Source organism: Ursus maritimus, unplaced genomic scaffold (assembly GCF_017311325.1).
Source record: "Ursus maritimus isolate PB19 unplaced genomic scaffold, ASM1731132v1 scaffold_20, whole genome shotgun sequence".
Lineage (NCBI taxonomy): Eukaryota > Metazoa > Chordata > Mammalia > Carnivora > Ursidae > Ursus > Ursus maritimus.
The window spans coordinates 52,417,743-52,444,360 of NW_024424453.1; the positions used below are offsets into that span (position 1 = coordinate 52,417,743).

At 42.8% G+C, this 26,618-nt stretch overlaps 1 protein-coding gene across 3 annotated transcripts in view; it reads right to left on the reverse strand.

Annotated features, from left to right (window-relative positions):
* Positions 1-26,618, reverse strand: part of STAC (SH3 and cysteine rich domain) — a 146,743-nt gene that overhangs the window by 48,749 nt on the left and 71,376 nt on the right. For 2 of the 3 annotated variants that reach the window (XM_008710424.2, XM_008710418.2), the window contains exons 3-5: positions 4,374-4,474; positions 2,742-2,823; positions 1,325-1,440 (exon numbers count right to left, since the gene is read on the reverse strand). In XM_008710424.2, coding sequence (XP_008708646.1) covers positions 1,325-1,440; positions 2,742-2,823; positions 4,374-4,474 — 299 coding nt within the window. The remainder of the gene's footprint in view (positions 1-1,324; positions 1,441-2,741; positions 2,824-4,373; positions 4,475-26,618) is intronic. The other variant, XM_008710431.2, reaches the window with a different exon arrangement.

Sequence of the window (26,618 nt, forward strand, 5' to 3'; positions counted from 1 at the left end):
TAGGGTCAGCAAGGAAAAAGACGACAACAAGTTTTGGTTCTTCCTTCTTAGAAGTTAGGGGATGCATGACGAACAGGGCTTTCAGTGAGTTTAAAGGTGGCATCTAGGGGTGCCTGGGTGGCTCAGTTGATTAAGCATCTGCCTTCAGCTCAGGTCATGATCTCAGGGTCCTGAGATCAAGCCTCACATCAGGCTCCCTGCTCAGCGGGGAATCTGCTTCTCCCTCCCTGCTGCTCATGCTCCCTCTCAAATAATAAATAAAATCTTTAAAAAAAAAGTAGCATTTAGGATAACCATGTGGCATCAATCAGAGGACCTTCAAACCAACCTACTCACCCATCTGACCTACATATCTATCCACACAACATCTCGATTATCCTGTGGATTGACCAGTACCTATTGAGGGTGCTGCTTTGACTCAGCCCCTGAGAACCCCTCCGATGGGTATGCACCTCTCCCTTCTCCCATGATCCACCCTAATCACTTGACGTTGATAGGACCTGGCTGGGCAAACCACCTGGCGGCTCATCTGTGCTTTGCACTGATGTCCCCATTCTAATAGGGGCTGCAACAATAGAACCAGTAACTGGGTGCAAGCCATCCTATTTGGCAACATCAGCTGGAAGGTCCTTGTCTCTGTAGGAGGGATGGTGGCCTTCAGCATGAGTGGCAGAGTTGTGTGGCATCATGGGGCATTTATAGAAATTCTGATTGGGACAGCCAGAGATAGGATGATGAGAGCATGTCACAGGGATGCACGGGGCAATTATTTTAGACCAAATAAAACGTGGGAGAGGTGTCTGGAGGATGAGTGTCCCATGGAGACAAGCCCCGCTAATTCGTAGGTCCAGTGCCTCCTGGGGATGGCAGCTTTTGTGTGAAACCAAGGGGAGTATCTTGTCTTATAGAGAAAAGATTGAAAAAATGTGAGAAAGAGCTGTATTCTTGAACTGGGGTGTAGCTGGAAGGAGAACTGGCCACAGCTGGGACTTCCCTGCTTCTGTCACTGTTTGGGTGAAACCTTTCTGCGTTGACTGCCATGTGATGGAATATTGTTGGGAGGCCAGGGAGGGTGAGTATATGGAGAGTCGAGGAGCATGAGGCAAGAGCATGGTCTTTGAGGATGAAAGTAAGATGATCCCTAGGTGTTGGCAACGAACAGGAAGTTCACCTTTCGTGAGGTGGGATTTCCCTTCAGAAGCTGGCTGACTCCCAAAGACCTGCCCTCACAATGCATTTATGGGGAACTCCTTGTGCTACAGTGCCTGGGGCCTGCCCTCTGCAGAGCACTGCAGGTGGACTGAGGGAGGAAGAGGATAATTACAGAGGTTCTGTGAGGCGAATCAGAGCCACTGCCGGAGCTGCCCTTCTTCGTCCTCTGGGCCAGGGAGGTGCCGAAGCGGAGGGTCTCATAGACAGGGTCCACCTTATTGCCACAGGCTGCAATGGAAGAGAAAGATCATCTGAGTGACAGGTTTCCTCTACTCACCATCAGGAAGGCAGACAGGCATTTATCACACCTCCTGGGTCAACAGCACTTGAGAGGAAGGTTCTGTGCCACAGACTCACTAACCCCTGGGAAAATGGAGCTGTGTGTGGTCAAGCTTTCCTGGAAGATGGACCTCCCCACAATATGCGTCCATTGGCCAAGTCCTTCCCGTGTACCCACCACTTACATCCAGAGCTCTCTGCTCCCAGATGCTTCCTGATTTATTGGTTTTCCTCTTTTGTTATCTATCCCCAGGACTCCAGTTTCAAGGTTCTGCCCAGGCACCAGCTTTATTTCCTTTAGTGTGAGGTTCTGCTTGCCAAGGTACGAAACCTTGAGCGAGACTCATGGTTTGCAGTAGGAGGCAAGTGTTTTTGAAAGAATTTGACATTACCAGACTTAGTGAATTTGTTTAAAAGCTTTCCAGCTTAAAACTTGCCCCCCTCCAAAGGCAAAAAGAGATGTGCAGATTCTCAGAGAGGGAGAAAAAAATAGAAGTAAACTGAAATATATTGTTAAAGAATAAATTCAAGCCAGAAATATCTATAAATACAAGATATTTTTTTGTCCTCATTAAAGAAAAACTGATATTCACAGAGTTCCTTCCAAGCGTTGGTCTATAATTTACATTTTTGTGCAACAATTATGAAAAGCAGCCTTTGCTGTTCTTCATTTATACGATCTGACATGTTGAGTAACTTGTCCAGACATACACTTAGTGGGTCATTGGGAAAGCTGGGCTCTGAGCCTGGTCTGTGGGATGCTAGGCTCCACGTTCTTTCCACTCTGCCATTCTGCTGATGGGTGGTAGAGCATATCAGCAGCCTTTGGGACTTGAGTGTTTTTCAAACTTCATCGGGGAGAGGAGAATTTGCTCCTCCTTATGTTTCCTCTGCAGCAAAGCAAACAATCATAACCCAGTCAGCCACCAGACAGATGAACAGACATAGCCCACTGGATCTATGGTCCTGAGAGAGCAACAGCTCTTTTTTTTTTTTTAAGATTTTATTTATTTATTTGACAGAGATAGAGACAGCCAGCGAGAGAGGGAACACAAGCAGGGGGAGTGGGAGAGGAAGAAGCAGGCTTCCAGCAGAGGAGCCTGATGTGGGGCTCGATCCCAGAATGCCAGGATCACGCCCTGAGCCGAAGGCAGACGCTTAACGACTGAGCCACCCAGATGCACCTGAGAGAGCAACAGCTCTTAATTGCTGCTCAAAACCCAGCTCAACCCATCAGTGTCCCAACTCACCGATGGGCATAACTTCTTTAATGCATCCAAACTGTTCATGAATGAGCAAGGGGGAGCTGTAGTAACGCCGAAACCCCTTTGGCTGGAGAGAAAATGAGAAAGAGAAAGGCTTAATGTCACTGAAGAGATGGAGAAAACCACACAAGAGCTCTGAAAATAATACCAGCTGGTTTCTCCAGGGGCACCCCTCTGTCGCCCTTGAAGATGCTGGCTTGTCCTAGAATTTATCCCTGAAGTGGGGGAGCGGGAAGTGCAGGTGGCAATAAGCAAGCTACACTCCACCTAGAAAGCAAGCCCCAGCCCTTCCCTTCCCTTTCCTGCCTCTCCTCCTTCTGCTGACTATAGCAGCTTCCCTTGGTCTAGGCTCCTCATTATCTCCCAGGATACAAATGGACTGGTGTGCATTATTTCACCACAAATGCCTCGGCAAGGGGAAGCAGACCTCAGAGGGAGGCCAAAAGGACCTTGTATATATGACAAGCCCCCCCCCCGCCCTACCAGAGTCATTTGCCTTGTGTTCTAGACTTTGTCATGTTTTTCTGACCTCTCACTCACAGTCTTTGCCTTGGCTTATGGGAATCACCATTGGAGGAGGAGGAGGGGAACAGGTGAGGCAGGGGTTTTAGAGAAGAGGACATTGCCAATCAGAGTAAGGAGATGAACTCTCTAAGAACCCTGAGTTACTATATCCCAGTGTTGGAAGGGAACTTTGTGGCCTGGCCCCTACTGGAATTCCAGAATACTCTCCAATGTTCCTGGCAAGCGGTATCTTCCTTTTTTTAAACACTGCCAATGCTGGGGGCAGGTGGGGGGAGCCCTCACTAACCATGGAGGGAGGTCTTTGGTGATATCATCTTTTTGTTAAGACTTGGTATCTACTGATCCTAGGTCTTTTCCCTGGAGCCACAGAATGGGAGAGAATTCCTCTTCTGTATGACAGGTCTTAAAATTTTGAAGGCAGCTGCCATAGCTTAAGTATCTACAGGGTAGACATTCTTGGTCCCTTTGGCAGTTCTTTGGCCATCCTAGTATCAATACCCTCAAAAGGGCTCTGGGTTGCTTTTTATCCACATGTGGCACCAGTACGGAAGCCCATGCTACCAACATGCTATGACCAGCCTAGAACGGACCTGGGCCATCTGACCTTCCTTGGTTTGATCACCATGATCTCTTAAAGTGGTGCGTTGATTTTTATTACTCTCTCAATTTTTAGGGCTGTGGTTAAACTCTCTCTCCTTTGTGACATCCACTGATCTGCCAGCCAATTTAGCACTGAGGTGACCAGCCACCCAATTTTTCTGGGCTGAGAGGATTCCTGGGATGCCTCACTTTCTACTTTAAAACATGGACAGTCCCAGGATGTGGGACTTGCGGTGCTAAAACTGAAAAAGTTCCAACCTGGGACAAGCTGGTCACCCTGTTAAAGACATGGAGTCCTTTTCACATGGGGAACATTTATCTCTCAGGTTGATAAAGCTCCTCTTCTGCTTGATCATTATGCCAACAAAAAAGCCCGGTTGGTAGGCCAGGGATTTGGGGGTTGCCTTCCTAGTGTCTGGCTATCAAGGTGCCACAGGGAAGGAGTTTGGACAGGCAAGGGGTTCTGGGTTCACTCCTGGCACCAGCCCTTACCAGCTTGCCCATGCACCGCTGGGGTGCTAGGCCATCCATGCACTTGTGGTGGATGCTCATCTTACAGGCCTTGCAGCGCAGCCCATGCTTAGCGTTTGCTCCTGTCAGACATGCGTGAGCTTTGGTTAGGATACAGCTTGCCTTTACCTGGTGAGTAGCATGAAGTCCCTGAAAGAGTGGTTACTCCCCAAACCCAGGTCATTCTTCTCTGTGACTTTAGCATGAAGCTTTCGAAATGGACAAGAGCTTATGGTAGATTCTTTAACCTTCTCCCACATCTAGTACCACTTAAGTTACCAGCTTTGGTTTATTTCTACTCCTTTCCTCTTCATTACTCCAGAAAATCTCAGCCTTCTCTTTGTCACTGTTCACTCATTTCAAGCTAGCAAATGACACTCTCTCTGCTCCTCATAGAAGCCACCCATTTTTGCTCCTCTGTATGTCTTGCCAGGGAGTGCAAGTGCTGAAATTTTGCCCATTTTTACCCGAGTTCCTCTCACAGAGGCTGAGCTGTTGGACAGACTCCCAGGAAAATGGCCAATAAAGGGGGAATGGCACGGTCTGTGTGAGAGAGAGGCTGATGGTACTTAAAGTGGGGATGGAAGGCTGGATCCAACACCAGCTCCTGCCTGGTGGAAGAGGAGGAGAAGGTGGGTGGCTGTGAGAGCATTGCTGTAGGGAGTCATGCAGCCTCCTGGGACAAGGAGCCATGATGTGGTGGGAACAAAGGAGGCAGAGGAGAGAGGCACCTTGGTGACCCTGTGCTGCTGCAGTGAAGCTCAAGGTAGCAGTGCTGGGGGGCAAACAAGAAGGCAGGACCAGGGGGGTTTTAGGGAATGGGACAGGTGCTGGCCACCTGCATGCATGTTCTACAGAGCAGCTGGAGGGAGGCTAGGGGAGGATGTCAGAATGGGATGTTTTCTGTCTCCACTTGGTCCAAGACAAGTGGTGTGAGACAGAGCTAGTGAGCTGGAAGGCCCCTCATAGGCTTGCAAAAATAGACTGCCAAGATGGGAGTTTGTAGCTCTTAGATGACCAAGCACATCAAGCACATTAGAAAAGTGAGGAAGGTGGGGGTTGAAGAGGGTTTCCTTGTGGAGCTGTTGAGGTCTTATTCCTTTCATCCTGCTCCTCCCACACAGTGACAAGGGTTGGACCTTCTGTACTCAATCCTACTTAGAGAAGCTTCAAGGAGGTTATTTTAAAAGCTAGGCTTTTAGGTCCCACCTGGAGTCTGTGGGACACAGAGCTGTGGCTACACCCACATGAAGAATGCTGACCAAGAAGACCACTGGACAGGCAATGGGACTCCCTACGTCTCATAGGCATTAAGATGTACATATACCTGGAGACATGAGGCCACAGGTATCCTGCTGCATACACGGCTGACTACAGAAGCAAAATAAGGACACCCCAAGATCATATGTGAAAACCACCCTTTTCTCCACCATCCAAACCACCATTGGCCCTTGTCCAGACTAATTCCTAATTGAACTAGTTTATCTGTTTTTGTCTTTCTCTAATGCATGCACAGTAACCAGAACAATCATTTAAACACAACTTGAATCACCTCTCTTTCTTGAGTAAACAGCTTTCAGTAGGTTCTCCCCGACTTTCTGAGGTTATACAAAATGCTCAGCATGGTGGGGAGGCTTTGTATGATTTGGCGGGAGCTCATATTTGCCTCTATCTCAGGCCAACAGCCTTGTTCGATGTACTATAGTCACACGGTCTTCTGCGAATTCCCTGAAGGCACAAGCTTTTTAATTCCTCAGGGTCTTTCATACATGCTGCCCTAAATGCCTGGAATGTTGTCTCTATCACTCTTCATCTGGCTAGACAATCCTCATCCTTTGGGTTTCTTGTCATTCCTCCCACGAAGCTTTCTTGGCCACATTCCCCCTTTCCTGTCTAAATTATCTTTTTTAAATTATTCTTTCTTACAGCACTCCGTTGTTGTTTTTCACAACATTTACCACAATTATTCATTCGAGAGTTTGTTTTTGTATGCCTTTCCTCCTAGACTGTGAACCCAATGAGGCTAAGTGCTGTGTTTGTTCATCTGCCACTGTGTACCCAGCTCTGAGTATGATGTCTAATAAATATGTATTAAATACATTAACCAACAAATTCTCTCACAGCCACACATGGACTGAAACAGGGGTGACCAACTGAGATAATTCAGTGGAATTGATTCATTGATGGTGTAGAAGCAGCATTCAAGAGCTGAGAAAGGACTTGAAGATCATCTGTGGGTATGATTTTATTCCACAGATGAGAAGCCTGAGGGTCCAGGTCAGAAGAGGGTCCAGGGGCACCTGGGTGGCTCAGTTGTTAAGTGTCTGCCTTCGGCTCAGGGCGTGATCCCGGCGTTCTGGGATCGAGCCCCGTATCAGGCTCCTCCGCTGGGAGCATGCTTCTTCCTCTCCCACTCCCCCTGCTTGTGTTTCCTCTCTCACTGCCTGTCTCTCTCTCTGTCAAATAAATAAAATCTTTAAAAAAAAAAAAAAGAAGAGGGTCCAGGTCCAGATACTAGGTCCTGCCTAGTATTATGTTCCCTCTGCTTGAGCCTAAAACTTCCTCCCTTCACTGGGGTTAAGGTACATGAAGATATGAATGAGGGTAATTAGACGATTAAAAAAAGGAGTACAAGAACACGATATTCAGCTGGGAAAAGCCACAGGCAAACTCTTGTCTGGACAAAGATCCACAAACCCTTCAGTAGGTATTACCTGAAGATTCCCTTCAAGGAGGTATCATTTAGCACAAAGTGTGTCTGCTCTTATAACCACAGAAAGGCAAAGTGACATATAAACAAACCATAAATTACTGGCTATGTTTTCCTGTTCATAAATACTAGTTGGAAAAGCTCTTTTCCTTTTTTTGAGAGTGGTTACCGCAATGCCTTCTAAACACTAGACTTTGAAAGCAATCATTTATTTCTTTGTTTTCAAATTAGAGAATGCTATTTGTGCCCTATGAGAGAATGTGAGTAAAAGCTTCAAAGAAGAGTTATTTCAGTGTGTGTTGGACTTGAAATAGCACCATTATATATTAAGGTATATTTTCCTTCAGACCCGAACAATGTAATTTCTGTTTTCCTTGTCTGTTCTAATATACTCCACTATTTGAATGAGTCAGATCACCAGCAATAATTTGGTTTTAGGTGTTCCAATTTCTATTGTGGAATAACAGGAGTGACTGAAGAGGAAAGCCTGTATTCTGTGGCTCAGAGAATAGGATAATTCACATCACTTGGTAGTGTTAGTTTACTGTAGCAGGATATGGGAAAGCTATGGTCTGACCCATTACTAGTGAACCCCATCACAAAGGCATCACTGAATGTGACCCTTATGCCTCAGTAAGAGTGGGAAAAACATGATTTTAAATTAGAATCTGTCTCATGCTGGCCCTTTAAACCTAAGAAAGCTACTAACATTCCTGGAGCCTCAGCTGTCTCCTCATCGAATGGCAATACTTCTAAGTTCTCCCAGGGTTGCTAACAGTAATAGTGTTGACATATATGTAAAGGGGATCACATGGATTTAAATACTCAGAAGCATGAAGATGTCACTGGACTTTGAGTAAACATGGTGGACTGGCCAGACAAGAGTCCCCTTTATTCATACCAAAGCCCACTAAAATGTTAGCCCAAGAATAAAAAGTGGTATAAACCCCAAATAACAAGGTTACTGGGAAGAGTGGCAAGCACTGAAGAGAGTTCAACATATAATCAGAAGACAGAAAGCAACTGGAGGAATGGCAAGGAATTTAGTAGAAAAAGGGGAGATTGGATTTTCCAACAGCAACTTGGAAACAGGAAGATCAGGAACTCTCAAAAATTGTGGAATTTCAAAATTCTGAGAGAAAAGACTTTCCAACCTACAATTTTATACCCAGGCAAATTACCAACAATTATGTAGGCAGAATAGACACATAGTCAGGGATTCAAAATATTTGCTTTCCACATACCCTTTCTTAGAACACTAATGAAAAATGTGCCTTAGAAAGATCAAGGAATAAATCAAGGAAGAGGAAACTGCTGGATCCAGTGCACAACAGAGGAATTGACACAGAGGAGAGGTAAATGATATGCCCTGTGATAGCTCTGAAGTAGCTCTAGACAGGTGCTACGAGATGAAGTAAGGCCATACCCCTGGGGGAAAAGTGTAACTTAGAAGTGTATTGATGCTTTTCAGGTTTGGATGCTGTAATAGATATGGCATTTGACAGATACATGAAAGCATTAAAAAAAAAACAATTATAGGTGCATAAAAATTCAAGAGAATTAAAAAGGTGATTTCTAATTGAGGAAATATAAAAACTGTGTAAGGAAAGAAATGTGATCTTGAGTACAATATTTGAATCAGAAGTTAGCAATAGTCACAATAGTGTATACACTGACTATCAAGTTCACACAAAATTGTGACAGAACTACTTGGGAAGATGAGGACAAAGGAACAACAAAGATTGTGCTGTATGTACCTCTTGTGGGAAGGCGAGAGCAAGGCAGAGGGGAAGAAGCAGGGGGTGTTGGAGAGGTGACAGCCAGAGGCCAATTAATGTTTCATTAATCAATAAATAGTAGAGCACAACATTTAGAAATATTGAAATAAACACCAGAAGAGACATTAAAGAAGATGAAAGTGGCTGCCTTTCATAAGTGTCATGGTTATAGGATGAGAAAGTTTCCACTGAAGTATTTTCAGTACCATCTGTACCATATTTAAACTATTCTCATGTCCTACTGTGGCAAAAAGCAAATAAAAATGAAGCTGCTGGAAGCTGGGTTGTATCAGCCCCTTGGATTGATGTGGTCTGTGCTTTATGGAGATATAGGGAAAATATGGAGCTAGCTCATCACATTACCATCAGTTCTTCCCTGGGACTTGAACTTCTGGGATAAATCTAAGATAGTTCTAGGAGTTACAGTGGAAAATTGATAAGAATGTTAGTTATGATACTCAAACGGAGTTTGGAATGGATCAATGCAAATCAGGGCAATGCTGAGTGTTTCTGGCACTGGGCTGTTTTATGAGCATGTTATCATTTACCATTATGGATAAGTGAGCCATCTCTAGAGGAACCAAGTGTTGAAACTCTTATGAATAAGGGAGTCTCTATGTAGATATTGGGAGAAATATAAAAGGGATTTTTCTCAATGCAATGGCTAATCAACCACATTGGATGACAGGCTCCTTTTTTTGAAAAATAAAATTGATCACATATATCTATAAAACAGTTGGCCAGAATTGTTTTAGTAACATTTGGCCATTGAGGCATTGCTTAGTCGATTTTCATATTATGTCACTTAAAGATGAAATAGAATAAACCAAGCATTTACAATTAAGACCCCTTAACCAGGAAAATAATATGGAGAATGAGTAAAAATTAATTTGTGTAGAATAACAGTTGTAATTGTTACTAACAATTAGTTTGCATCCAGATTCTCCAACTATGGAATTACTCCTACAATTTATTTGTTTAAAAATTAATGTAATTTATTTTATTTTATTTTTTAAAAGATTTTATTTATTTATTTGATGCACAGAGAGACAGCCAGCGAGAGTGGGAACACAAGCAAGGGGAGTGGGAGAGGAAGAAGCAGGATCCCAGCAGAGGAGGCTGATGCGGGGCTTGATCCCAGAATGCCAGGATCACACCCTGAGCCGAAGGCAGATGCTTAACGACTGAGCCACCCAGGCGCCCCTAAAATTAACGTAATTTAGGTAATGAAAAAGACTCTTTACTATGATTTGGGGAAAAAAAACCTTAAAAAATTTAGAACTATATATATATAAAAATAGAATATCTATAAATAGATCCATAAATATATCTTGGATTACATAAAATACCTATAAATAATTCAAAGGTAAATACAGGTCAAAAAGTTCAAGGACATACCAGCCCCTGTTCTTATGGGTTCAGATACTGGGCCACCTTTGCCCTCTGCTGATGCAGGGGGCCATGCCATGGCTGGGAGAGGAAACTGTGCGAAAGCCTGTATTGAAAGTGTGCAGACACACCGAGGACCAAAAGTCCATGTTACAGGAGGGTCTCAAAGCCAGAGAGATGAGACCAAAAGCAATAGGTGAATTTTTGGTGCCTGGACAGACCAGAGGCATTTAAGGGTTAGAAACTATGCAAACAGTAGAAAGATAACAGTATTTTTAAACGAAAGGCTATAACAAAAAAATCTCTGCTGGATAATAAAGATGGGCATAATAATGCAGCTAGCATTATCCATGGGTCCTTTACCCTCAAATGAACACTGACACAAGGGATGGGACAGAATTATGTGGGAATCTGTTAAGAAGCCCTCTGTGATGTGACCCCCTGCCCACTTGCTTTGCCTCATTTTCAGTATATTCCACCTTGACTTCCTTTGTTTTCCTAGATCATTTGTGGTTCTTGGCAAGGGTGGCTGGATTAGGCTTCTGAAGGGTTGCTCACACAGCCTCTTCTGCCTTTCTTGTTCAATTGCTAAACAGCTTCTCATCTCGAACCCCTTTTAAATATTCTCCAAAGTTGCCTGCACCCCCCTTCCATTATACAGAACCCATCACTCTCCCCAGCTTCCTCACTGTTCCTAGAGTACCTGTCACAACAGGTTCTCGACATGGGACGCTAGGTAGTTAATTCACCTCTGGAACCTCTGTTGCTAGAAAAGTGCTTGGCTGGTATACTACAGTCCATAAGGAATGATAAGCTTACCCAGGCCTGGGCCAGAGAAGCACTCAGGCTAAGAGAATGCTGGTGGTACATCCCCGTCATTCTATGGAAAGAGCTAGATATCTCCTTGTGGCCCCAAATCCTGGAGGCTTGTGTGACTACTGGATTCTACTCTATCTGCAGATCTGCACTGTATGGGCCCCCCACTGGACGGTCTTGTTTTTCATACCCATATTCCAATGTGACTGAATCTGGGTTTGCTGGGACTCAGAACTCTCCAGGTCCTGGGTGGCCCTACAATCCAGGCCAGATACTGTTCCATGCAATGCCTGCCTGACCTAGGAAGTGAGCTGAAAGCTGATTCTTGGAATCATTGTCTCTGTCTCTGCTACTGGCTCTTCATACTCTCCTTGGAGCAGATATTGAAAACTATCTGGACTGGAATCAGATGAGCCGTGCCCCTTGACTTATGTCATTTTGCTTGTGGACTCCTCCCAGCTAACAGCTTACACTGGCCTCTGAGAACTCCTTCTGGTATGAGCTCCCATGACGACTCCCAGATGACCTACTACAGCGTCTCTGAGCTCTCTGCTGTCTTGGCAGAGATGCTTCAGACTTCCATCATTGCGTTCATCTCATACCTACAACTTGGAAATGCCTGCGCCTCCATACCTAAACATGCCCGATTATAGGAGTGTGTAGGTGTAACCTCAGCCATGGTTCCCTATACTGGTGCAATGAGTTTACAATTGAGTGCACCCATATAAATGATGGCCTGAATGCTCACATGTGGAATGCTGATTTCCAGTATGGGAATGCTTCAATTCTGTATCTTTGGTGGCTTCTTTATTAAAAACTGTGGCTTCAAAATCTAAATAATAACAGGATGATTTGGAAGAGTCAATGCTCTATAGTGGAATTAAAAATAATATATGCAGAACATGGGACGTATTTCCATGACTTTCACATGTGACTTCTTTTTGATGTCAAGTAATGGTGTGGAGATGATCTTTAAGACTGTGAGTCCACACGAAGCCAGTTAAGCCAAATGGAGTAACTGAATATGATTCTCTCTTCTCATATGGACAGAGGTGACTTGAGAGAAAAACAAATGAATGGAGGAAAAAATCAGCATAATTAAGATGGAAGGAGTTTGGTGGTCAATACACACACACTCGCGTGCGCGCGCACACACACACACACACACTTGAGATGAAAGAACATTGTACTAGAAGTCAGAAATGAATTCTCACTCTGATTCTGCAGAAAGGAAAGAAAGCGGGAAGGAATTAAAAATTATCGAGGTCTTGTGCACTGTTATGCAGTTTCCTGGATGTTTCTTCATTTTATTAATACTTGTTACCTGTTATAAGCAAGGCATCATTTTAATGAAGAAGGCGGGGGTAATCAATAATTTTGATGGAAAAGAACGGACGAATGTTGAGTTGGGGTGAATACATAACTCACTAGCTATGGAACTCAATACTGCAATTTTTTCCCTGTATCTATCCACATAGTCCTGTGAGGTAGGGGATTTTTGTTCTCTCATTGTTACAGAGTGAACTGAAGCCCAGGTATACACAGCTAGTGAGGACAGAGATGGGGATGAGGGTCCTGGTCTATACAACTTGGAAGCCTAGCTCTCTTCCCTCATCCCTACTGCCTCCTGCCAGACATCTGCACATGGGCAGATCTCTACCCTGACCTGGTCTGGATTTCTTCTATTGAAATTAAAAGGGAAAAATTACAAAGGCATGATTCTCTCAGCTCTGACTGTTTATGATAATCATAGAATAAAAATACAAGTATGTTACCACAGCCATTGAAGATAGGGTTGGAAGGTTGGAGGAGAATGAGCAAAGAGTTTCTAGATACCAAAGTTTTCCCTGAGAAGATTCTGGGTCAGCAATGGTTCCTGTCCAACATCCTCTTTGGAAGAGGCACTCTGATCATATTTGCGAAGGGTAACAGATGCGCTTTCACAGCTGACAGATGTGAACAGGAATTTTTTGGATGAGCCACCACTGCAGAGATGCGGGTCCATGTCACAGTATGTATAAGGAATTAAAGGCTCCATTGTTCTTAAATACATGCAGAAGGAAAGTGTGGGAAATACAGAGTCTTTCCCATTGCAGACATTGCCAAGCCCGCTAAGCTGGCAATTACTCATGCGATCAATAATGCATTAGGAATCAAGGCTGCAAATGCATTAGCCAATATAAGTGTACACTGCTATTTCATATGTACTTACTCGGGGACTTATTTTTGTTTTGAAAATGACACTGATGTCATAAATGTCCTCATCTTGGTTGATTCTTTTTAAAAGGAGGAGTGGAGTCAAGGTGGAGAAATATAAATGGAAGAATACAAAAGTACAAAAGCAGGATAGCTGTTCTACAACTTAATATAACTTCCACGCATAAATAGTCTTATATTTGTATGTTTGATCTGGATATGTGTGCAAAGACATGCACACATAATACATGAATGTACCATAGCGAGGTGGAAGAAGTTGGACTTAAGGTATCAAAAGATTGAGATATTAGTCCTTAGCTCTGAGACCTTGGATGGGCACCTGTCCTCTGACCTCAGTCTCCCCATCTGAGAAAGGGCGTCATGAGCACGAAGTGGAAAAACCAAGGGGCCCTCTTTTTAGTAAGCACAACTCAACATGCAAAAGCAAATGGTAACAGGGCTAGAAAGTGCATCACCTGCAGCTCTAAATGGTGGCTTTCTGAGGCCACGATTTCCAGATTCCTTAAGGCTGAGCTGGATGTTCCAAGCTCAGGATTCAATGAGGCATGACCCAGATAGAGCACAGTCTACATTCTACTCTCCTGTGTGTACTACACCCAAATCCCCACACTCAGTTTACAAATAAGCAAGGTGATCCTTGCTCTGTAAAGTTTTACCTCAAATACCTTTGAAACATGAGTACAGCATCAAATACTAAAGAAATGTATTATTTATAGAAGAATTCTCTCCATTGATCTTTTATAATAAGATTCATACTTATTTATTAACTATTAATACTTTTATTTAAAAATACTTACACATTTAAATACCATAATATAAATAATTACATTTTCTTTATATATTAATGTGATAAGCTAATTATTTCGGACTTTTAACACCTGATGCAGACCAAGCTGATTAAAGTTTCACCAGCCGTGGCCAATGGAGAGAATTAGAACTAGAGGTTAAAGCCCATGTGGACTGTCAGTTGCACGACATCGATCCCTCAGCTTTCTACGAGAACGTCTGCAGGGCAAAACTGGGCCTTCATCTGGAGCATCTCTGTATTAAAGGGCCACATATATCCCTGGAGGGTCTGTATCAAAGGACCACACTGGGAAAAGTTTGAGATTGAGGAGAGAATATTCAAACAAACAAACATTCCCCAAACAAAGCAAAACAAAATGAATGGGTAGGCACTTTCATCCACACTCTAGAAAGATGGACCACTGGAGATGTGAAGCTTCACACTTCAAATCAGAATAGGATTTGGGAAGCTCTGGAAGGGATTGTGGAGAGAAGCTGTCAGAACCGAGAATGTCGTTCTGTTGACATGGGTGGGTTCCTCCCTTGCCTTCATTTGCCACTTTGATTTTAGGGAAGCAGGTGAGAAAAAGGAGGCTGAGAGCTGGGGAGGACCATGGAGCTTAACCTTCTCTGGAGTTTACCCTTTCAGGATGGAGAGGGGACAGAATTACTCCTCTGTAAGAATCTCGCCCGTGCTGAGCACGCCACCAATGACATTTTTACGACATTCACCACAGCATTAGAAATGCTTTCTTGTCATCTAGTGTAGTATTTTTAAAATGTAGTTTACAAGCTAATCAAGTGAAGGCATAATTACCAGGAGGAAGGCAGATAACTCCCAATTCCTTCTTTGAAAAACACTTTATATCTCAAGAATCTGGAGATTCTGATAACAGAATGGAGGATTTCTCCAGAAGAAAACTCATCAACCATGCAAAGCTTGGCCATAAAGGAGTTTTCTTGTTTTTTTGGTTTTTGTTTGTTTTATCTTCCTGAGGAGTTAAACTAGGGGCAAGAAAAGTGTCTCTGTAAAGGGCAAGAGAGTACATATTTTAGGTTTTGCAAGCCATGCATTTTCTACTATATCTATTCCACTCAGCCATTGTAGCATGAAGCAGACACAAGTAACAAGTAATCAAATGAGCATGGCTATGTCTCCATAAAACTCTATTTAGAGACACTGAAATTTAAATTCATATAATTTTCATATGTTATGAAATATTCTTCTCTAGATTTTCTTTCAACAATTAAAAAATGCAAAAACCATTCCTATCTCATGGTTTGAAATAGGCAGTGGGCCAGATTTGGCCTGTGAGCCACAGTTTTTTCCTTTTCCCAGTATTTTTTTAAATTGAGGCACAATTCACATAACATAAAATTGACCACCATACAGTGAAGAATTCAGTGGCATCTTGTACATCTGCAATATTGTGCAGTCACCACTTCTAATTCTGAAACATTTTCATCACCCCAAAAGGAAATCCCATTACCCATTAAGCAATTATGTCCCATTCTTTCCTTCCCCAGCTTCTGGAAACTATCAATCTGCTTTGTGTCTCTATGGATTTACCTATTCTTGCTATTTCATATAAATAGGATCATCAATCTGTGGCCTTTGTGTCTGGGTTCTTTCACTTAGTTTGGTCTTGAGGTTTATCCACATGTACCAGTATCTCATTCCTTTTTATAGCTGAATATTCCATTATATGCAGTCTAGTTTATTATTAGAAGTAGCTATTAAACTAATTACTCATAGAAAAAGATTTCTGATTTAAGCTCTTAGTGAGGTGGGATAGAAGGATATTCTATAATATAATAAAAGATACACACATGAAATGAGTCTGTCTGATACTTAATGAGGAAACATTAGAAACTCTCTCTCACCAGTAAACTGCTCTCATCATTACCAGACACCCATCTGGCTAAATTCAATAGTCAAAGTTTATCCCATAACTGATCTACCAGTAGTAGCATTTGATAAGGCTGATCACTCTCTTTAACATTTTTCTTTCTTGACTTCTAAGACGGTATATCTTCTTGGCTTATCTCTACCACACTAGCACTTTTTTATGGTCTCTTGCTGGTCCTTCCTCCTCTACCCAACTTTTTAAGATTGAAGGGCCCCAGGGCTCAGTCCTTGGTCCTCTTCTCTTTTCTGTCTGCACTTACTCCCTTCGTCATATCATCCAACCTATCCCTTTAAATACTATTTACATGCTTACAACTTCAATATTTTTATCTTTTACCTAGAAAAGGCCCTCAAACTCCCAATCTACTTACACACTGGCTACTTAGACATTTTTCTACTTGGCTGTCAAATAAACATTTCAAACTTCAACACGTCGCAAACTGAATTAGTGATTTTCCCCCCCAACACCTGCTCCAGAACCTATTTGACCTGCAGTTTCCCCATTTCACTTGATGGCAACTTCATTTTTCCAGTTACTTGGGCCAGAAACCTTGCTGGCAGCATCCCTGTCTACTAATTTCCTCATGCAGCCTGTATGCAGAAAATCCTGCTGGGTACCTCCTCAAAATATATCAAGAATCTGGACCCTTCTCAGTTCTTCCTGCTGTTCCCTGATCTCTGACCTGCACTGCTGTGACAGCCTCCTGACTGTCCTCTCTACTTCAATCCTTCCTTTGGACAGGAGTCCCATCTCTCCAAAGTCTTAGAAGCCGTTATTCTTCACATAGCAGCTAAAGAAACCTTTTGGAAATATCATTAAAGTCCTATAATTTCTTCATAGAGTAAAAGCCAAAGTCCTCATAACGGTCTACAGAGTCACACAAGAGCTCTGTCCTCCGCTCTTCTGCTCATCACTCACTCTGCTCCACTGCACACTGGGCCGTTACTTAGCATACCAGGCACAATCCTGCCGTAGGCTTTAGCTCTAGTTGTTTCCTTCACTTGGAATGCTCTTTCCTCAGAGTTTTCTCACCTTCAGCAAGTCTTGCTCAGGTCTGATCTCAACAAGCTTACGTTGACCACTTCCTGTGATACAGCAATCTATCCCTTTCTTCTGAACTCCTGATCTTTCTCACCTTGATCTACATTGTTGTTCCTTTCACATCACTTAGAACCTTGAAAACCCATCCATTCGTCTATCTATCCATCCATCATTCCTCCATCCACCATCTCCCCGATGAAAATGTCAACTTTACAAGGGCCAGCACCTTTTCCTGGTTTATTCACTACTACATTCTAAGTGCTTAGAACAAGATCTGGTAGAGAGGAAAGGCTCCACAAGTATGTGCTGAATGAATTCTTTTTAAGTTTGAAAGAAGACAAAGATGCCTGATGTTATGAATACTCAGCATGGTATTATTAAATAAGAAAAGAAAAAATATGTGTTGAAGGGATGCCAATTTTCTCCAAATAGTTTTGCAAATTCACCAGGATTCCAGTTGAAATCTCAATGGGATTTGGGTGGGGGACTTCATAAAGTGATTCTAAAATTAATCTTGAAGAATAAATGCTTGGGAATAGCAAAACATTTTTGAAAAAGAATCTATGATAATCCACAATAATAATTAAACCAGAGAGCTATTGGCGCTGAACAGGCAAATAAAATAACCAATGAAGTGAATTGAAAACCAAAAAATATACTTAAGTATCTTTAAGAATTTAATGATCAATAAAAGTGACTTTTGAATCATCAGTGGAAAGAGGGATTATTCAACAAATTTTGATGAATCACCTGCTAAATTATTTGGGGGAAAAGACCAGATACTTAATTTATAACATATTCTGAAATAAAGTTTGGATGGGTTAAGAAATTTACATAAAAGTTGAAACTATTAGAGGTGCCTGGGTGGCTCAGTTGGTTAAGCATCCGACTCTTCATTTCAGTTCAGGTCATGATCTCAGGGTCCTGAGATTGAGCCCTCTGTGTTGGGCTCCTCACTCAGTAGGGAGTCTACTTAGATTCTCTCTCTCCTTCTCCCTCTGCCCCTCCCCCTGCTCTTTCTCTCTCTCTCTAAAATAAATAAATAAAACCTTAAAAAAGTTGAAACTATTAAATTAATTGTAGAAAACATAAATACTAGCTTATTTATTCCTGACTAGAGAAGCTCTAAGTATGATTTTATGAGAGAAAACAATATACCAAAAGATTGATAAATTTGATTACATTAAAATATACTCACTAATTAAAAAACTGAAAGGCAGGTAAATTGGGGAAAATATGTGCCTTATAAAATTCAGGATATTATACTGTATTATGTGGGATTGACGAGCATTTCTTACCAATTAAAAGGGAAAGATAAATAAGCCAAAAGATTTATTGTGCAAGGACATAACCTGACAGCTTATAAAATAAATCGAATTAAAAGTTAAGCATTTATTAAGTGGCATACTTAATTAGTAATCAAAGAACTGGAAATAAAATAGCAAGATATCCATTTTTCCTCTATCAAATGTGCGAAGATTTAAAAAAATCAAAAAGAAAACCATCAGTGCTTGGATGTGGGGTGATGGGTATTTCCACACACTGCTGCTAGCCCTTAATTTGGGGGCTTAATTTGTTAATTTGGGAACATGCGCAGGTTAATTTGGGACCATGTACCAAAAACTTTAAACAGATGCATAATTCTTTGCTATAGCAATTTCAATTGGCCTTAAAAAAATAACTAAATATGTCTGCAAAGACTGAACTACAAATATGCCTGCCTTTGTTTTGTGAATATCACAAAACAGGAAATAACTAAAATATCACAGAATAAGGTATTAGTTAATAAAAGCTTGGAAAACCCATAACCAAAATGCTTTTGGCTACTGGGACAATTTTTTTATTTGATAACGATTGACATACTATAATGCTCACAGTATAATGTTAGTGTCAAAATATGGGTAATACACCACAATACTTAGAAAACCCTCATTTAAAATGAATATCACATACATGTCAAAAAAGTCTGACAGGGCATATGCAGACATTAATAGTATTTCTATCTGTGGTGGAATTATAAATATTTTTAGTTCTTGTTTATTTGTATTTTCTCATTTTCTATACGGAGTAAATTTCCCTTTTGTAATGAGAAATAAGATACTACATAATTTTTAAAGGAAGTGCAATTATTTTTGAAGAATTATAAAAATAAGGTCACACTGAGATGAGAGGAATCACCCTGGTGGTGTGGTTTTGGGAGTTCCCACTGTGGGGAATTTGTGGTTGGGGTTGGGAGGTTGACCGCTTGGGAAAAAAAAGGTGACAGCGACTCTCCCCCATCTCCACTCACCACGACCTTGGCCTCAGGTGGAATGGAGAGTGTTGTCCTGGATGCCAAGTCCCGCCAATTCTACAAGGCCCTGGCTGCCCAGTTGCTCCTGTGCTGTAGGCCCCGTGCATGCTGACATGCACAGTGGGCTTTGTCTTCCTTTCCTGGAACAACATCCTTCGAGGTGGAGCCTTCCTCTGGGTTCCTCAGAGCACATCATGTAGCAGAGCTCGTAGACTATTCCATCTCAACTACCTCTAGCTGGCAAGGCAAAAGTGCCCATCGACCCCTGACCCCCAAACCCTCCTTTTTTTTTTCAAAACTTAGTGGATAGCTTTCATTGCTTTCTAGATTCCAAAGCCTTTTTTTTTTTTAGGGAGAGAGAGGGTGCATGCGTGCACACATGTGCATGAGTGGGAGTGAGCAGAGGCAGAGGGAGAGAGAATCTTTTTTTTTAAAGATTTTATTTATTTATTCAACAGAGATAGAGACAGCCAGCGAGAGAGGGAACACAAGCAGGAGGAGTGGGAGAGGAAGAAGCAGGCTCATAGCAGAGGAGCCTGATGTGGGGCTCGATCCCACAACGCCAGGATCACGCCCTGAGCCGAAGGCAGACGCTTAACCGCTGTGCCACCCAGGCGCCCCTGGGAGAGAGAATCTTAAGCGGACTCCTGCTGAATGCTGAGTCCCCCTCGGGGTTTGATCTCAAGACCCTGAGATCATGACCTGAGCTGAAATCAAGAGGCAGATGCTTAACCTACTGAGCCACCCAGGTGCCCTTCAAAGTCTTTTTTTTTCAAATTCAACTTTTCTGAGCAGTTTCTCAGTCTCTGCACTAGTGACATTTGCAGCCTGACATTTGCTGTGTGTGTGATGGGCTGTCCTGGATAGCAGCATCCCAGCCCTCTGTCAGCCTGATGCCAGTAGCACTCTTTGTCCAGAATTGTGACAACCGAAAACAACACCAGGCATTGTCAAATGTCCCTGGAGATAAGGCCGCCAGATAAAATACAGAAAGTCCAGTTAATTTTTAATTTAAGACAACAAAATTTTTTTTTTTAGATTTTATTTATTTATTTGACAGAGAGAGAGAGACAGCCAGAGAGAGAGGGAACACAAGCAAGGGGAGTGAGAGAGGAAGAAGCAGGCTCCCAGCAGAGAAGCCTGATGCGGGGCTCGATCCCAGAACACCGGGATCACGCCCTGAGCCAAAGGCAGACGCTTAACGACTGAGCCACCCAGGTGCCCCAACAAATTATTTTTTGATATACGAATATCTCAAATCTTGCATGGGATAACTGTTCCCCAAATAATGCCTGTGACACACTTAAACTAAAAAAATCATTGGTTGTTTTTCTGAAATTCAAATTTAACTGGGTGTCTTGTCTTTTTACTTGCTAAACCTTGAATCCCTATCTGAGAGGCAAAATCACCCCCTGGTTGAGAACTGCAGGTGAAAGTCAACAACTATTTTCAGCCCTCTTTTAGAGCTGATGGAAATGAAGCTTTTGGGGAGGGAAATCCTTGGTTTAAGGCCACATGGAGATAAGGGTGGAGAGGAGATCTGAACCCAATTATCCTGATTACAAATTCCCTCTTCCTTCCTGCACACAGAACTACTTGTCTTTTCTCCTTTTTTCCTGAAAACTGAGAGACCATTGGTATCAGGACCACGGGCTATGTAGCCTGTGCTCAGGACCACCAAGGATTACGTTCTTGCCATATGTTCTCTGTAATACAACAATCCCTTGAAGTTAGTTATTATTCCACACTTAACAGATGGAAAATTAAGGATCAGAGAATTTAAACAATTTACCCAAGTCTATTTAGCTGGTAAGTGGTAGGGCTGCAATCCTAAAGCAGGTCTGACTTATTCTATACTCAACATTGCATCTCTGGCTGGTGTCCTTTGCTTATTTATTTCTTCCCCTCAATCAACCAGGTTTGATGAAATATTTTAGATATATTTTCTGGCTGCATCATGGTACCCGATCTTTGATCCATCACATTTGAAAATCAGGGATAAAAGGATGAACTGGTTCAGAATTCTTTTCTTTTCTTAAAAGATTTTATTTATTTATTTTGAGAGAGAGAGAGCAGAGGGGAGGGACAGAGGGAGAGAGAGAAGCACACTTCCCTGCTGAGCAAGGAGCCCCAGATGGGGCTCGATCCCAGGACCCTGGGATCATGACTTGAGCCGAAGACAGATGCTTAACTGACTAAGCCACCCAGGTACCCATCAGAACTCTTCTCAAATAGTATTTCAGGTAAAAACCAAGCAGTGTAACCACCTGGTTTGCTTTTTGGATATGGTGACTCCCATGTGAGAAGTCTACTAAAAGAACAGAGAGGCAGCGGTTAACATGGACAAATCTGTAGGCTTTATCATCAGTTTCTGAGAAATTACGAGTTGACTCCTTGTTAATATTTTTTTAAAGCAAATATGGCATACTTGGCTCTTTGTACTCAATGGGGAAGTCTAAGGCTTATAATGAGTTTGGTAGGAAGCGGTAAACTCTTATTCATCCTTCAATGCCCACCTCAAAGGCCACATTCTTTATGGAACTTTCATTGACCTCTTCCTCTTTAGGTAGAACTATTGTTCCCTCGGTTGGGTTTTCCCGGCACTTTTTATATGCATTGGTGCATGTGTTTACATGTATATGTGTATCCTCAATTATTTATTAAGCTTCCCATATTTATTATCTATGGAAAGAAAAATGAAATTTATGCAAGAGACAAAGTTAGAGATCCTATGAAAATTTAAAATGAGCTCTTTTCTCTATTTCTGTACCTTATTTCTCTTTTCCCAGTACCTACAGCAAGGCCTTCCACATAAGTCTTAGTGACTTGCTGAGTTAAGAGTATCACCTGCGTTTTAGGTGTCCTTTGTTGGGAGTATAGTTCTTTTTTAATTTTTAAAAACAATTTTTAAAGATTTTATTTATTTGAGAGAGAGAGCTCATGTGTGGAAGACAAGGAGCAGGAGGGAGGGGAAAAGGGAGAGGGAGAAGCAGACTCACTGCTGAGCAGGAAGCTTGACGCAGGGCTTGACACCGGACACCTGATACCCGGGACCCCTAGGATTATGACCTGAGCTGAAGACAGATGCTTAATCTACTGAGCCACCCAGGCACCCCAAGAATGTCACAGATTTTAGTCAGGAAGATCCTTAGCGCCTTGTAACTTAAAGTGTGGCCTACAGATCAGCATGATTGGCATTACCTAAGACCCTGTAGGAATGCAGAATCTCAGGATATGGTTGGCAGACCCACTAAATCAGGATATGCATTTCACCAAGACTTCCAGGTGATTTGCTTGCATATTCAATTTCTGAGAAGTCGTGCTTTTGAGATCAGTAGCCTAAAGATGGCAGATATATAGTATGCGTAGTGAAGAAGTTCTTCATTTTGTATACATGGCAGACACCACTCATCAATCACAATAATTTTCTCACTGAGCAGCTTTAGAAGTTTCTCTGGGCAATCACTGCCAATCAATTAGTATGGAAGCCAGTTTGTACCCTCCCCTCCCTGATCTAGCTAACTCTCTCATTTTACAGATAAAGAAACATGTGATCTGACAAACATTACACCACTCCTTCACAGTAGAGCTGTATTAAACTACTAGTGTTCAGCCCCCTGTTCAATGTTCTTGTCGCACCATGCTGGGAAGTTAGGCAGACACAGCTCAAACCAGGACTTAACGATTCTTTCTCACCACCCCCAAAAGAGCCCTATGTTACCTGTCACTGTCCTCATAATGTGGTGTACTAGAAAGAGCTTAAGTTTTGCACCTAGAGCAAGACAGCTTAAACTGCCCCCAAACTTTAGATATCACTCAATACTTAGAAAGTTTTCTGCTAAAAGGGAAAAAAGGGAGCATATTTTCCATCACAGCTGAACTCTAGTCATGGGCCCCTGATTAAAAATAACCCTCCTATCTCTCCTCTACTTCACTTGAACAAGATGGCTTCCAAGTTTTCCGGGAAACTCGCTAATAGAGTAATTCACCAGTGACTTGAAATGCCATTAAGCAAGCAGAAAGGACCACTAAAAATGGGAAGACCCCTGGACCATTTTTCCCTGCCTATATTCCCCACTCCTTGCTACGCTACATCTTTCCAACCCCCTCTTAGCTTAAAAAAAATTAATGGCATTCATTGTTTATAAATGCTTCTGTTGATCTTTCCTATTTCGGTTCCTGACTGCTAGTGGAAAAACTCTCCCTACTTCCCCCGCCCCTCACCCGCACTGAGCTTTAAAAATAGCAACGGGAGTTGGGTTGGCTCAGGGCTTTGTGTTTGGAGACCATAGCCTTTGCCCTCTGGGTCATTAGTTCACATCATAATACCATGGCCAACAAGCTTTCCTTCTGTTACGTGTGTTTGGCTTCAAATGTTGAGAGAAGACATCCTCCTCAATGATCAATTTCCCATGACCATTTAGGAACTATCTGAACTTGACACTGCTGATCTTGGTATTGATAATCCCTGGTGCTCTGTCTTCTCCCTTGTCTGGGTCCTGGGGTTTTTACCGTTTCATTTGCTTTCTTCAGGACTGTTCTAGCATAAGGCTTGAGAATTTGCAATTCTTCTTAGGTCTCCCAGGAATGGACTGGCCAGTCTAGGTTATACTCCTTCTCTCCATCCCCAAAGTGCTTGCTTAGGAATTTGGCATACTGTTAATATCCACCTTTCCTACACAAAGATGGCTTTAATAACAATGACTGACTTTTGAGTTTCATAGTCCACAAAGAATATTCACGTGTGTCATTCTATGTAGTTATCAGTAAATTCCAAGAAATAGATATTGTAATTTTCAATTCTGTTTGAAAGACACTTGTTGAGAGAAGGTCCATCAGCTGTCCGAGGTCACTCAATCTGCTAAGTGCAGAGCGAGAATGCCATACCCACCCTGACTCCTCTGCACCATTCGGCCTCTCCTGCTCCCTTCTGCACGTCTGCATTTTGAGTTTGTTTGCAATGATCCATTTACAGATGTTTGCTTGTGCCACTGATGATGACTGTCAGGGGTAGTGAACAAAGTTTCACTTTCTACAAATCTGATGGGACAAAGCTCTTGCTTCTTTGCTTTTATTGGCTCCTGGAGGTTTTAGAATAAGTGTCAAGTCAGGGGAGCTAGAGTGTAATTCTTTAGGCAATGAGACAGTGAAACATTCCTGAGAAAAGTAGTAATTTGATGTCAATTTGTTTTCAGATGAGGTTTGGCAGCAGTGTGTAAAGTAGATGAGGAGGCAGAGATGGAGAAAAAGAACATGACTGGGAAGTTCTTGAAATAGTTCATGTGAGATGTGCTGGATGAAGCCTGGGCTGGGGTGGGAGCGGTGGGGGAGAGAGGAGGGGCCTGACCTGACTACAGAGAAGTCACAGAGTGTGTGCATGGATGGAGTTTCTGGACAAAGGGGCCAGGGAGGAGTCAATGATGGCCTGGAGATTTCGGCCAGGAGCTGAAAGCCTGCAGGTGCCACCTGCCCCAGCAGGAGAGGTCCTCAGTGATGTGATAGATTTTATAAGGAAAGACGTTGCTCTGTGCCCCTGTGGACATATTTAAGAATGTCAGCATTGCCAAGGCATCTGGGCAGCCAAGTTCTGGCTGTCGAAGTGAGAGCCTGGGCCTGGGGAGAGAAGGCAGGCAGGCAGCAGCTCATGCTCCCTGGGGTGGAAAGACAGGAAACAAGGAGAAGCAAGGAAAGTTACTATAAGTGGACACAACTGTTTTTGGATACCGTCTCATTTAATCTTTATACCAAATCTACCAGATCAGCTTTTTTCATTTCTATTTTTAAAATAAGAAAATGGATGCCCAGAAAATGTTCCTTGAGATGTCCTTTTCAAACAGGGATGTCAGGCTGATCTCATACAAAATGATATAGACCTTCTGGATCGAACTAAGTCAGGCTGGTTCACTGTCCCTCCTCAGTTTTAATAAGTCATTCTGGTTACTTCTCTTTATGGCTTTAGAACAGGGTAAAGGTGGTGCTTGGATATCGTGGACAGGCTGAAGTGATGTGAATTCTTTAGACAATGTTCTTGCTGTGGCAATGGAAGCATGCATTTCCCTGACTGAAGGTGTGAGTGCATGCGTGGTGTGTACATGTGTGTACTCCCACATTTGTTCGTTGTTATGTTGTCGGGGTGGGGAGGAAAGGGTCACAATAGGCTTTTGGATTTTCTCTCCAAGTAAGCTTAGCACGTGACAGAGTAGTCTATACTTTGTTTTTTCTGCTTCAGCAACTGAGTGGGGCTTGATAAACTAAAAAGAGAATGCTTTAGTAGCATTTAGACATGTATTTCTCCCCACCTTGCCCACCACCCTCCAGCCGCAGTCCTGAATAGCTGGGTCACAACGCACAGGTGCCACACACACACACACACACACACACACACACACACGGCCTGATGCTTTGAGCCCCAGACGCACACAAGGAGCTGCCCTATATTTTACTACCAGCCTAGTTCTGTCATTTTATGATGCGGTATCCACTGTGGCTGACAACCAACGGGACCATTGTAAAGTAGGTCAGTGGAACAGTCTCCATTAAGGCAGCTGAATGGAAGTGTCGGCTACACATTTTCCAACAGGTCTGCATCTCCCCTATTCATAACTGGAGACGGCCTGTTCCTGTGGTTCTCCAGCCTCCAAACACAGAATTAATAATGGGTCCAAAGGCAGGCAGCCTCTCTACATTTGTCTGTCATGACTTGGTCTGAATCTCAAGCAGGAACGCGTGAATCAGCAGCATCATGGTCGGGAAAAGGTTTTGCAGTTTCATGTTTAGAAAACTCTCAAAGCGGGGTGCCTGGGTGGCACAGTGGTTAAGCGTCTGCCTTCGGCTCAGGGCGTGATCCCGGCGTTCCGGGATCGAGCCCCACATCAGGATCCTCCGCTAGGAGCCTGCTTCTTCCTCTCCCACTCCCCCTGCTTGTGTTCCCTCTCTCGCTGGCTGTCTCTCTCTCTGTCAAGTAAATAAATAAAATCTTTAAAAAGAAAAAAAAAGAAAACTCTCATAGCATTTGAGATTCACAGCAGTGTCCACTGTTTGCTCAAACTCTGCCTTCGATGACCCTCCTCCTTTCTTTCTGCCCTGGGCACCTTTTTTACTTCTTGGTGGATGTGTCAAGAAGAAAAATCTATGAAGCACAGTTGGTTTGGGGAGAACATGGAAACACAACTATTCAGAATACATTTGCTATCATATTACTATAGCTAGCTGGTGATCCATAGGGAAGGACTAAAAAGTGAACAAAAGACCAGCTGAAATTATCACTCTCCCCTCTCTACTGGGTTA